Below are 11,210 nucleotides of genomic sequence, written 5' to 3' on the forward strand. Positions count from 1 at the left end.
ATGTAGGTAGGTACCTGGCACCTACTCCCTTGGACCAGCATCGGTGTTGCAGGTAGTTGAAAATCAAAGATTGTAATACGTGGGTAGATACATTATCTACCACGGATACTCACTACTAGAGGTTGGAAATGAATAGCTTGCTGCCATCACTGTCTTCGTTCATTATATACCTGAGTTGAGGTACCTGATATCGAATTATGCCTATACTCGGTCCGTCCTTCATTGCCGGCCAATAATCCGCACAAAGCTTGCTCCTTGATTCCGACTGCATGAGCTGACAGACTGCGGTCGAGATCTTCATCAATTGTCATATCCCGAGTTCAAAGCAAGCAAACCACCGAAGGTACTTTTTACTCGGGTAATTGGTCTCTGAACTTCCTCGATAACCCTTTTCCCAAAAGGAAGGTCGGACTCTTGTCGTAGCGACCCTCATCCATTTCTTGCCAGCTCCGACGTATGCACCGGCTTATGCACTACATTACGCACAAAGGCCGTACTATTCGCCGGAAGGGACTGAATCATGAAATCATTTCACCAAGTGCCCTGCCGCACCTTCAATCTTTCCAGTCCCAAACCTGTGAGAGGAATGTCGACATGCTGACTTTCTTGGCTTTCATTTCCACCATCCACGGATGTTCCAGCATTCGCCAAGGTGTCGCTCTTCTATTCGGATCTTTCTCCAGACAACATTCGATAAAGTACTTGAACATGTCGGACCATTTGATGCCATTTGCCGGCTCATCTTTTAACTTGGGTATGGGTTGCGCAACAATGTACGTGAGCAGGTCGATCAAACCCGCCCGAGGTTGCATCTCGGTGCCATCGGCCGGGAATGGGAATCGGTGTTGTGCCACCTCGAGTAACGTCACACCAAGCGACCACACGTCGGATGTGATCGTGTAGGATTGCCCCTGTATCCGTTCTGGCGCCATGTAGTACGATGTGCCGATAAAGGTATTGGCATCTCCTTTCGTGCCAAATTCACCGCTGACACCAAAGTCGCAGAGCTTGACCTGGCCATTGCGGCAGAGCAGAATATTTGATGGTTTGATATCTGGGAAGAAAGTCAGCCTTGATCCAAAAAGGCACAAGACCATGACTGTCTGTCACTCACCTCGATGGATAATTTTCCTGCTGTTGAGATACGTGAGGCCGTGTAGGACACCTTCGGCAATTTTTCCCAGGACCTTTTCGCCTGTCCTACCTCCAAGTTTTTTGACTTCACGGTAGACACTGTCGAGACTCCCGCCTTCGCAAAATTCCATGGCTATCGATATCGTACTTGACGACTTGTCCATGAAGGCACCGTAGTACTGGCAAATATATTCGGATGTGCAGTTCTTGTTGAATTTCAGCTCTCGCAGGATTTGTTTCTTAACATCGGGATCTGGGCTTGTTGTGATGATCTGTGTTTTGTCAGTCACGTCCGTTCTTGCGAAGATCGGTACCGTCATACCTTGAGTGCGAATATTGTCTTTCCGCCCTCGAGCTTACATCGAGTCACTGCGCCCCCGGCACCCTCACCCAATGAGCCAAGCTCAATGATTTTCTTCTGGTCGCTTGCTGCTCCCCAACCTTCATCATCAAGATCCTCGACATCCAGTGGTCTCCCTTTCTCAATGCTGAGTTTCTCAAAGTCGATTGACAATCCACCCATGCTGGATTCCCGTTCCATAGAGGTCCCGCCAATGCTGGCCTCAGAGTAGATGGAACTGATGGCAGAGGATGGGTCTGGTGTACTCCCTGTCCTCCCCTGCATGGCGAAGGACAAGGCTGAATACGTAGATGATGAGGCGGAGCCTGGAACACTTGCATTGTGAAAACTGTCCCCTCTTGGCCGACTCCCGGTATCGTTGTTATTGACAGCACTGATGTTCAGGGGTTGTATCTGTGGCCTCAGATTTGTTCCTCCTTCTTGGATAGATCCTTGGCTTCCCATGGGCGTAGCGAGTGACAACTTTGGCGGCCCTTTCGCAGCCAGGCTAAACCGTGGAATCTCACTTATCGGCTCGCCCTCGCTGGCTACTGGTCTTGCGTTCGGTGATGGAGGGATTCCCAGTGTCAACCGAGGGGTGCGGCTGCCGCTTTGACTCCGACCGCCAGGGACGGGTGCCCGAAGAAGCGGCACCGGGGACGACATGGCTGTAGCGAGACTGGCAACGTCCGGTGCCGTGTGAAGAGGAGGGAACGTCGAGTGAACTGGAGACACGGTCGTGGGTCTATATCAGGTGCGAGGGACAAGCGCCTGTGAAATTGATGCCAATCAGAGGGGTGTCGAAACCTGCGCGGCGGCCTGAATCAGCGTCGACGGCCAGCCGCTGACTAGCCGCGGTGCGTAATCAGTGCAAAAGACGTTAACTATGCCTGCCTCGACCGCCTTCGAGCGATAATATAGCGGAGAATGCAGTGTGTTCGAGGCAGCAAGGAATCACTGAATTGTCGCCGACAAGGTGCGGGAGGGTTTTGAGATTGTTTGCTGTTCACGAGGGCGACCTCAGGTCAAGGCGTTTCCCACATGGGGCTGGATCTGCGACAGGCGGCTACTTGAAACGCTTTTTCGCCCGACTCTCCTCGCACGTCAGAGGATGCTGGGAATCTCAGACGGAAGATCCGGTGCCGTTATTTGATGTTAGACGGAATTATGCTTGCACATAGAAGTTGACAAGTTGGTGTGTCGCAGGCCGTGAGCAGATATACATGGGGTGCTCAGCTGCGCTTCTTGGGTATCTCACCCTCCATACAATACAACTCTGCAAGTTGCACGCCCCCGACCTCGCCTCAGGCCTTTTGTCTGGCCCATGGTAAACCACCCCCGGCACTAACTACAGCCCTACCACCGGATGACACGTTCATTCAGTTCGCCAAAACAGCTTCCCACGCCACGGCTCAAAGGTCCCAAGCTGATCAAGCAGGGGGCAGAAGCACAGCAGGCCTGGGCCCATCGCCAGTGAGGAACCTATGACGGAGCGAGGTTGTGTGACAGTCATATACCGCCCATTTGCTGCTATCCACATGCCAAATTGACTCTTCTCCGCCTGTCAGAAGAAGCCAACATGCGGTGACAGGGTTTCGTTCCTGCAAAGATGGACCCTAGTCGGAAGCCGGTGAGCCGGATGGACCCTCTGGGGACGTTGATTAGTGGCTACGCCTTCGGACTATGTACATTGTCCGAGTATTTGGGTATCCTCATACTACTTCGCTCTACGAGTATCGTTTGCCGGGAACAAGCAGTGCACGCAATTGGATAAATGGGCATAATCAGAAGAGTGAATTTGGAAGGAGTATTTCATTTGGACAACGAGAGGCCCGCTTCTTGTTCGAATTGTTACCCTCCAGTTCGATTGGTAATTTCTTTGCAATCTGCCTCCGCCACCACCCAAGCCTATAGGTAAGCTGTGACAGTGGGCGCGAATTCGTGACTCGACTCGTTGCCACAGTTGGGCTTTTCATGTTCCTGCGAAGGTAGCAGTCTCGTCGACAGAAATTGCGAGGCCCGTGGCGGGTAGGATGAGAGTACTTTGTGTTGTTGTTGTTGTTGGAAGAGCAAGGGAAGGAGATTCGGTCGGGTCCGAATTGGTTCGTCGTCGAGGTGGATTAAAGAAGGATCGAGGTCGTTGCATACAAGCTCAAGTCATCATTCGTAACTCGCTTCCCTTGCGAGATTCAAAGAAAAAAGGTATCATAGCTTCGTCAGGTCGCTGTGCGCAACATACCGTCTATCGGTTGGACGCCAAAGAGAAAAACAATGCCTTGTGCTTTTTCGCAGGACTGTCATCGTGCCGAGGTGGTTTGAGGAACATAGGGATGTTGAAGGAATGTGTTTTCTCGGAGGGTAGAGGCGCAGAGTAAGGACTGAGAAGAAGAGGCAGACAGCAAGACCTGTGAAGGTAGCGGGATGGTGCTACTCCGAAGAGGCCTGTTGTCTGCGTCCCTTCTCCGCTTCTAGGTTCTCATACAAGAGATACAGAGCCCGCTCATTCGCGCTTGCACTGCCCATGATGGTGAACATACGCTCACCAGTCTCGTCATGAGGTGCTTTTGCAATTGAGATTCTGGCGCCAGAGGTCTTCCTGATTTCGCTGATCTTGGATCCACCCCGTCCAATAATGCAGCCGACCATATCGGCAGGAATGCTGATGTTCTGGGTTTGAACTTCCTCCCCATCTTCCGTGACCATTGGAATTCCGCCGCCTCGAGGCGCATCGCTACCGCGGTTGTAGGAGCGTGTTTCGCTGAAATCGGCGCCGTTTCCTGTGCGGTTATAGGGCCGACCGCCGGCAGAATAACCACCGCCGGCGATTGCACCACCGCCACCACCAACAGCAGGAGGAAGGGGTCCCGAGCCAACCTGGACGCGGACAGCGGGATTATACAGAACTGTTCCAGTGCCACGTTGCCAATCATCAACCAAGCACTTCCCAATTTCCCAGACGGCCTTGTCGATGCCTTCAGGGGTACCCTGGACTTCAACAATACGCTCGGTCGATTGTGGAAGCATTTCCTTCTGAGCGACCATGCGAACTCCGGAGACGTCTTGGATGTGCTTGATCTTCAAGCCTTGTCGGCCAATTATAGTGCCCATCTGGTTGTGGGAGATGAGAAGGCGGATAGCTAAAGACAATAAAATTAGCGAACGTCGACCAAGGGGGGATTGAGGGGTCCCTACGATGAGTTCCATTGCTCTGAATAACCCCTCCCATACCCACCTGCGGCGCTCCTTCCAAAAGGCCCTTGGCAACGAGGGCGTATGCCTTTGCGATGCCGGACAGGGGTCCAGTGACAGTCAGGACACGATCATGAACACCCTGCACGACCTTACTGACGCCAGCCTTGACACCAGTCTCTTCGCGCAAGTCGGCCACATTCTTTCCCTGTTTACCAATGATAACGCCCGCCTCCTTGGTTGAGACGATAGCTCGAAGGGTCAATTGCGACTGGGCGTATTCTTCCTCGGTCTTGGGAGGCTCATTGTCTCTATCACCGAGGTTGAGCTGATTCATAGACTCGTTCAAGGCGGCGGCATCGTCGACGTGATTGGCAACGGGGGAGTCGGCGGAAGCCATGGTAAGAAGTGGCGATTGAGATGAAGACGACAGAGGAAGATTGTTTTGTCGGGCGCAGGTTGATGGCGGATGCCAGACGGTCAGGAAAGAATTTGATCGAGGTGTGGCAGGACAACGGGGGAGCGCAGGAGATGGGGTGGGATTTGTGGGAACAGTGAGGGGAGGATGGGACAACGATGAGACTGTCCACTGATGAGTTCAGGACAAGGACGGGGAAGAGTAGAAGGGGCGGAGAGAAGGAGGATCGAGGCGTGACGGGAGAAGTGGTGAGAACGATGAGGTCGCGTAGTTCGAGATGAGGATAGGAGGACAGGATGTTTTCGTGTTGGAAATCAGATGCTGGGCTTCTGGTTTTGTGTTATTCGACGGCAGGGCAAGGGAGGAAGGAGGTTGTGTTGACACTAACTTGCAACAATTGTGCAGCTTGGCTCCACTAGAGCAGTAGTGGCCAGTGACAGTACCGAGGCCTTGTCTAAGCCCTCGTTAGGTACCTTACTAGGTGCCTAGTGCGCTGAAGTCACTCAGTTAGCTGGTGCTTGCGCTGTAGAGCAGCGCGTTGTCCAGTGTCTTTGGGGGCGCCCATGGTCCCCGAACGACGCCCTCTTGGCAACACCGAATCTCGGATCCCGCCCCTAAGAAGCTCAGACAGAGCGCCTAAGCTGGCGTGGCCTGGGTGTTTGTAGGCGCCCGTTCTCCGGATAGGTAAGGGCAGGGGACCTATAGGCTTAGACCAGGTTTTCATCTCCGGTAGCTTGGGCAAGGTCATCGTGTCAGCAGACACAGTATCTACCTACCTGGAACTGTAGCTTTCGCTGCAGAATAGAGTGAAAGTTACTCGTACTGAAGGAGGCTGAGAGATGATTCCACAGTTTTCATATACCAACCATCTGGTTGATTCTCCGACTATTGACAAGGAAAGGAGTGGAGGACCTCGCTAGAAATATTCACCTGATGAGGGCGAACATGCGGTCTAGATCTCGACACTTCACTTCTCATCTTCAATACCCTTGTCACCACCCTGCGCGCCCAGGAGTTCTTATCACGACTGGGTACAAGGGGTATCCGTGATGCAGCCCGCTGCCTACTTGTCTGCCTCAAAAACAACCTTTTGAACCAACATCCGATTGAATTGATCGTAATAGTCGACTGCTTCTGACAAAGGTTGCACGCAATCCGTCATGAAGCTGCGATGACATGTCATCAGTGAATCGAAAGCGGTGAGCCGGGGTCTCATTACTTACTCTAGCTTGTGCTGCACCTTCGCAAGGAGTTCCAGGGCTGGTTCAAAAAGACCTGTCGATAATACGTTAGATACTCTAGCTTTGCCCAGTTTTGAGGGACCGTAGCGGGAATTGGCATACTTCGAACGGGACACCGGCCCATCTGGATCCTCAGGTTCTTTCCGTACGCTTGGTTGCCGGTCCAGGGGATCTCTGCGTTGTGGACGCCGACACTGGAGATGTTCCCCCACGGTCTCAAGAGGTCAAAGGCCATCTTCAGCGCATCACTGTGACCGACAATCTCAATTGCCGTATCGGCGCCACGCCCGTCTGTGAGCTCCAGCACCCTCTTCTTCAACCCGTCCATGTCGGTCTGGTAGTTCCACGGTTCGGCACCGAGCTTCTTCGCCAGCTGTAGTCGGGATTCCACGCCGTCGACAGCAAGCAGTGCTCGTGGCTTGTACTCTAGGGCACTCACCACGCCACACAGTCCCACAGGCCCGCAGCCGATGAGGACAACGACGCTCTGCCGGATGGTTGCTTCGTCGAACCCGCGGAACGCGTTGGCCGCCGCAAAATACCCCGTGGGGAAAATGTCGGCCATCAACACGAGCTTGTCCTCGTCAATGTTGGGAGGTGCCTTGACCACAGTGCTATCCGCCAGAGGGATCCGGCAGTACTCGGCCTGGCCGCCGTCGAGCAGGGGCGAGCCGAACAACTTGCCCTTTGTGCAGCGGGACGAGAAGCCCCCTTTGCAGTAGAAGCATTCGCCACAGCTGATGGTGAACGGGGTGACGATTTTATCTCCCTTCTTCACAGTCTTGACATCGGATCCCGTTTCGACCACCTCGCCGGTGAATTCGTGGCCCATGATGAAGCCAGTGTCGGATGGTTGATGGCCACGGAAGACGTGGAGTTCACTTTTGCGTACGTTAGTCGTCGGAAATGCTCCATTTAGCCTCGCTTTGCTTCGCTCTGCAAAAACCCCTACCTTCCGCACAGTGCTGTATATCGCACCTTGACAACGATGTCCTTTGGATCCTCAATTTTGGGAATTGGTCTGTCTTCGATCTCGACGTGCAATTTGCCCTTGAACACCACCGCCCGCATTGTATCTTTTGCCGCCATGATCTGTTTGTCTTTGTCGATAGCTGGATACCAAGAACTCGATGTCTCTCAGTGGGCTGGAGCGTTTGACGAAGGCTCAACTCAGACACAGAAACTTCACACGAGAAAGTCCTCGTCTGAATGAGGGAAGAGAAATCACAACCGGGGAAACGCTTTGCACATCAGCAAAAGTCCGTCATCTTGCACGGTGGGGTGACGTCGATACCACCGCGCATTCAACCTCGGGACAGTCAAAGCGGCAGACGCGTTTGCTTTTCCGGGGATGAATATCCCCGTCCAATCTCCCCTCTTATTCCGGTCCTTCTTGGTCAGCGAAGTGAATTCTCCATTTCTGTTTCTAGACCCCGAGCATCCCACAAGCGAGCCGATACACACCAATGATATTTGCCACCTTTCGTGTAGTAAAACATTCCCAATTCAGTCAATTGCTGTATCTCTGCCTCGTTCAGAACCTCATATCGATCGATCTTCCTTCGTAGCACTTGACGCCGAATCGATCTCGCGCGAGTATCCATGCTGGCAACGTCCATTTGCGACAGATCCCGATTGCGGGCTCGCGTTCCCCTAGCTTTCAATTCGGCCAACTGCAACTCCTCAGTCTCAGTTAATCGATCCCCTCGAGCCACGACCGCATTTAGATTTCTGATTCTGTCGTGTCTTGTTCTGGAATCCATGTCTTCAACGTGAATAAGACCGAGATCTCGACGGAACCTTTTTTTCTTCTCTAGCGGCCGTATAGGAGACGGTGGAAAGACGAAATACTCTTGAGTTTTACGTTCATCGGCGCTAACTTCCCTCGAGAAAACTGGAGAAATTATTGGCTCGTGCTTATCCTGAGGTCTGATATCGAGGTTTCTGAAAGTTTTAGTATTCGTTTCAGAGTCAATAGCTTTCGGCTTGACCGTCTTTGCGGGAGCCTTCAACTTCGACTCTGTCTGCGAGTTGTCATCTGCTTCGACTTGGATAGAATTGCTATTTCGTCCTTTCTGCGATATAAATTGTCCTTCTGTCGCAGTGCTGTCCTTTAAGGCTGGGCTGGACAGGATTGTAATGTTTTCAATCAAAAGACCCGTGCGGCAAGCATCTTCAAAGATGGTTGTTGGATTGAGCGTATATAACTGCTCGCCGGCAAGACTGGCCACTGATAATTGAGCCTGGAGTCGTCGAAGCGCTCGAGCCCTTGCTGATTTGTTCCTTACTTGTCGAGGGTTTCTTATAGGCCCAGCTGCTCTCTTCTTGCCCTTTTCTCCACCGCCCGAAGGCTCTGAGTCTTCTGAGATACTACCAAATCTGAGAAGTTTTCTCCTGTTGACCTTCTACGCTTTGATGGGTTGGCTGAATATATGGAGTCTCTCGACGCTTCGATGATTTGACGGTCTATTCCTTCAGTGGTGTCCTTGGTTTTGTTCACCTGCTCAGTATCGATGTCGGATTCGCAGTGGTGTCTTAGAAAAGAGTCCAATTCCTTGATCTCCATAGAGCGAAAAGCATTAGTGGTCATGTTTAGCCATTCTTTTCCACGAAAATAGAACTCCCGAACGGGCATATCTATCATCCTTGCGGCAGCGATATGAATTCGGTCCTGTAATCCTCCTAGTGCAGATCCCTTTGGCTCGTAGAACAATCTCTGCGGATGCAATGGGAACAGGCAAATTCTTCGAAATTTGTGTCTTAAGCTAGCATCGACTCACAAATGTCCCTCGTGTACATCTCATGGCAATTGAGAACGGGATCTGGCAGAGTCTCGAGGCCCTCGGATTTCTCGGAACGACGATGGAGATGATCGAAAACCAAGGTCTCTGAGGTGTAAAGATTGCCCATTACCATAGCAATACAGCCGTTATCTGGATCTGCTGTTTCACTCCCATCCAGCGGGGACAACGTTTCGAAGGATGGTTGATGAAGGTGGTGCGCGAGGGGGGCATCTAATGATCCAGACGGTTTGACCAGTGTCTCTCGAAGTCTAGGTTTCTGGCCTATTGATCTCCAGCTATCAAGCTCCACAACTTTGAATCGATTATATGCGGCATTTATAGATTGTAATGGCCTATTGAGCTCTGTAGCTGTTTTAGAATTTCGATAAAAAAAAGGGGGGGCAGAGAAAAAAAGAAAATCGACACCAGCAGGATTCGAACCTGCGCTCTCGAAAGAAACAGCTTAGCAGGCTGTCGCTAAGACAGGGTTAGTATATTTTAGGAGATTGTCAGGACGGGTGAACTGAAGGACAAAGACTCACCCTTAACCACTCGGCCATAGTGTCGAAAATAGTTTTGGAACAACAGCTGATTTGCTCGTGTTCTTGGGGAAATTTTTGGAACTTCAATTTATAAGGCTAAACTACTCTCAATTACTACGGCCGAAGTTTTACCAGAGTTGTAGGCTGTGTATTCAATCCGGTCACGTCAGCGACTTAGTCGGCACTCTACCTACAATTTCAACAGCATCTTCCAGATCTTTCGCTTAAACAAATCATACCTGACCTGCTTCATAGAAGCTTCTTTCTTCACATATGTGCACTTGCATCGCAGTTTTAATGACGACCAGAGAACGGAGACGATATTAGGGACTTTCTAGCTGGTTGAGCTCCAACCGAAGCCCTCTTTAACAAGTCAGGACTGGTGCAGTCGCCCACCCTGACCGACCTCGAAATCATCCATGAAAGAAGTTAGGACGTCTCTTGCCAACTACCGTCTCCCATCATGCCAGACAAGCACCAGCTTGTACCCAAGAATGGAAGCATCCACCGTGATAGAGAACCCTGCGACGATTTGTCTTCCTTCTTTCCCATGAAATTGAAGGGCGCAACACCCTCGGTGCCACGCACTGATTGATGATACTGACAGGTTTGTGAATTCCTACTGCCTTTTCCATACACTCAAGTGTTGTCTCTTGGCGGTTATTGCTCTTGTGTTGGTTGTTGGCTGGAGCCATTGAATTGCTCTTGAAGGTATTGAAGTGTTCGAAGGCACACCAAGGACAATGTATTACTTGAGAGGTCTAGGCAGTGGTTTATGGGAGTTGGTTGGTTTCTGTCGTCACCCTGATCGAGTGTCGCGCGTACTTGATTTATACTGCTCAACTGCCAGCCCTTATGTGCAGTGAAATGGTCAAGCCTGGCGCCCTGTCTCAGTCAGTGCTTCCGCTGTTTCTTTTTCGTCCCATCACGACCCTATTTCCTTCATCCTGTCGTTTCTGTCTTTTCTTGGTTTGTAGGAAATCCGAGATCCGATCATGGAAGTCCCTTGCAGATGGAACAACTGTGGGAGGGAGGTTTCGTTCCCCAATCTTCCCCGACATATCTACGATGTACATCGTGTTATGGCGGGCTTTGGCTGCGATTTCTGTGGCTTCTGTGATACGACAAGTCACGCAGAGGAGATTGTTCGTCGCCATATCACTGAAGCACATCTTGTGCAAGCCACGCGGATACACCGTACCCATCGAGCTTTAGCATATTTCTACCGACGCCAGTTCATCGAACTCAACGCAGTTGCGAGAGGAGCGGCATTGAACTCCTACTGGTCTCGCAATGACATGGATGAGAACGGCTCGTGGGACAACGAAAACACAAATATCTTAGTGCGGTCGACTTCTTCTGGTAATCATGGACATGCCGATCTCTCGAATCAACCAGACTCTCTTGAACTACAGCTGGGCATGAAACTCCCAATGAGCGAACCGATATTACCAATCTTGAAGATGACATGGATATTGACGATATGGATATTGACGATATGGATATTGACGATATGGATATTGACGATATGGATATTGACGATATGGATATTGACGATATGGA

General features: G+C 51.3%; 4 protein-coding genes and 1 non-coding gene across 5 annotated transcripts; all 5 read right to left on the bottom strand.

Annotated features, from left to right (window-relative positions):
* Positions 1-554: 554 nt before the first annotated feature.
* Positions 555-2,140, bottom strand: PV08_06535 (uncharacterized protein; the record flags this gene model as incomplete). Its single annotated transcript, XM_016380870.1, has 3 exons — positions 555-1,054; positions 1,115-1,406; positions 1,457-2,140. The coding sequence occupies 3 exons, from the start codon at positions 2,138-2,140 to the stop codon at positions 555-557; spliced, it is 1,476 nt and encodes a 491-aa protein (XP_016236697.1).
* Positions 2,141-3,901: 1,761 nt separating this feature from the next.
* Positions 3,902-5,063, bottom strand: PV08_06536 (uncharacterized protein; the record flags this gene model as incomplete). Its single annotated transcript, XM_016380871.1, has 2 exons — positions 3,902-4,611; positions 4,667-5,063. The coding sequence occupies 2 exons, from the start codon at positions 5,061-5,063 to the stop codon at positions 3,902-3,904; spliced, it is 1,107 nt and encodes a 368-aa protein (XP_016236698.1).
* A 1,081-nt stretch (positions 5,064-6,144) lies between these two features.
* PV08_06537 (uncharacterized protein) lies at positions 6,145-7,411 on the bottom strand (the record flags this gene model as incomplete). Its single annotated transcript, XM_016380872.1, has 4 exons — positions 6,145-6,247; positions 6,305-6,356; positions 6,425-7,203; positions 7,275-7,411. 4 exons carry the CDS (start codon positions 7,409-7,411, stop codon positions 6,145-6,147), a joined length of 1,071 nt encoding a protein of 356 aa, XP_016236699.1.
* Positions 7,412-7,719: 308 nt separating this feature from the next.
* PV08_06538 (uncharacterized protein) lies at positions 7,720-8,912 on the bottom strand (the record flags this gene model as incomplete). The annotated part of the gene is made up of 2 exons (XM_016380873.1): positions 7,720-8,675; positions 8,732-8,912. The coding sequence occupies 2 exons, from the start codon at positions 8,910-8,912 to the stop codon at positions 7,720-7,722; spliced, it is 1,137 nt and encodes a 378-aa protein (XP_016236700.1).
* A 613-nt stretch (positions 8,913-9,525) lies between these two features.
* PV08_06539 lies at positions 9,526-9,671 on the bottom strand. The gene has a single exon. It is a non-coding gene; the product is annotated as a tRNA-Gln (tRNA).
* Positions 9,672-11,210: the final 1,539 nt, after the last annotated feature.

The sequence above is a fragment of the Exophiala spinifera genome, assembly GCF_000836115.1.
Source record: "Exophiala spinifera strain CBS 89968 unplaced genomic scaffold supercont1.4, whole genome shotgun sequence".
NCBI lineage: Eukaryota > Fungi > Ascomycota > Eurotiomycetes > Chaetothyriales > Herpotrichiellaceae > Exophiala > Exophiala spinifera.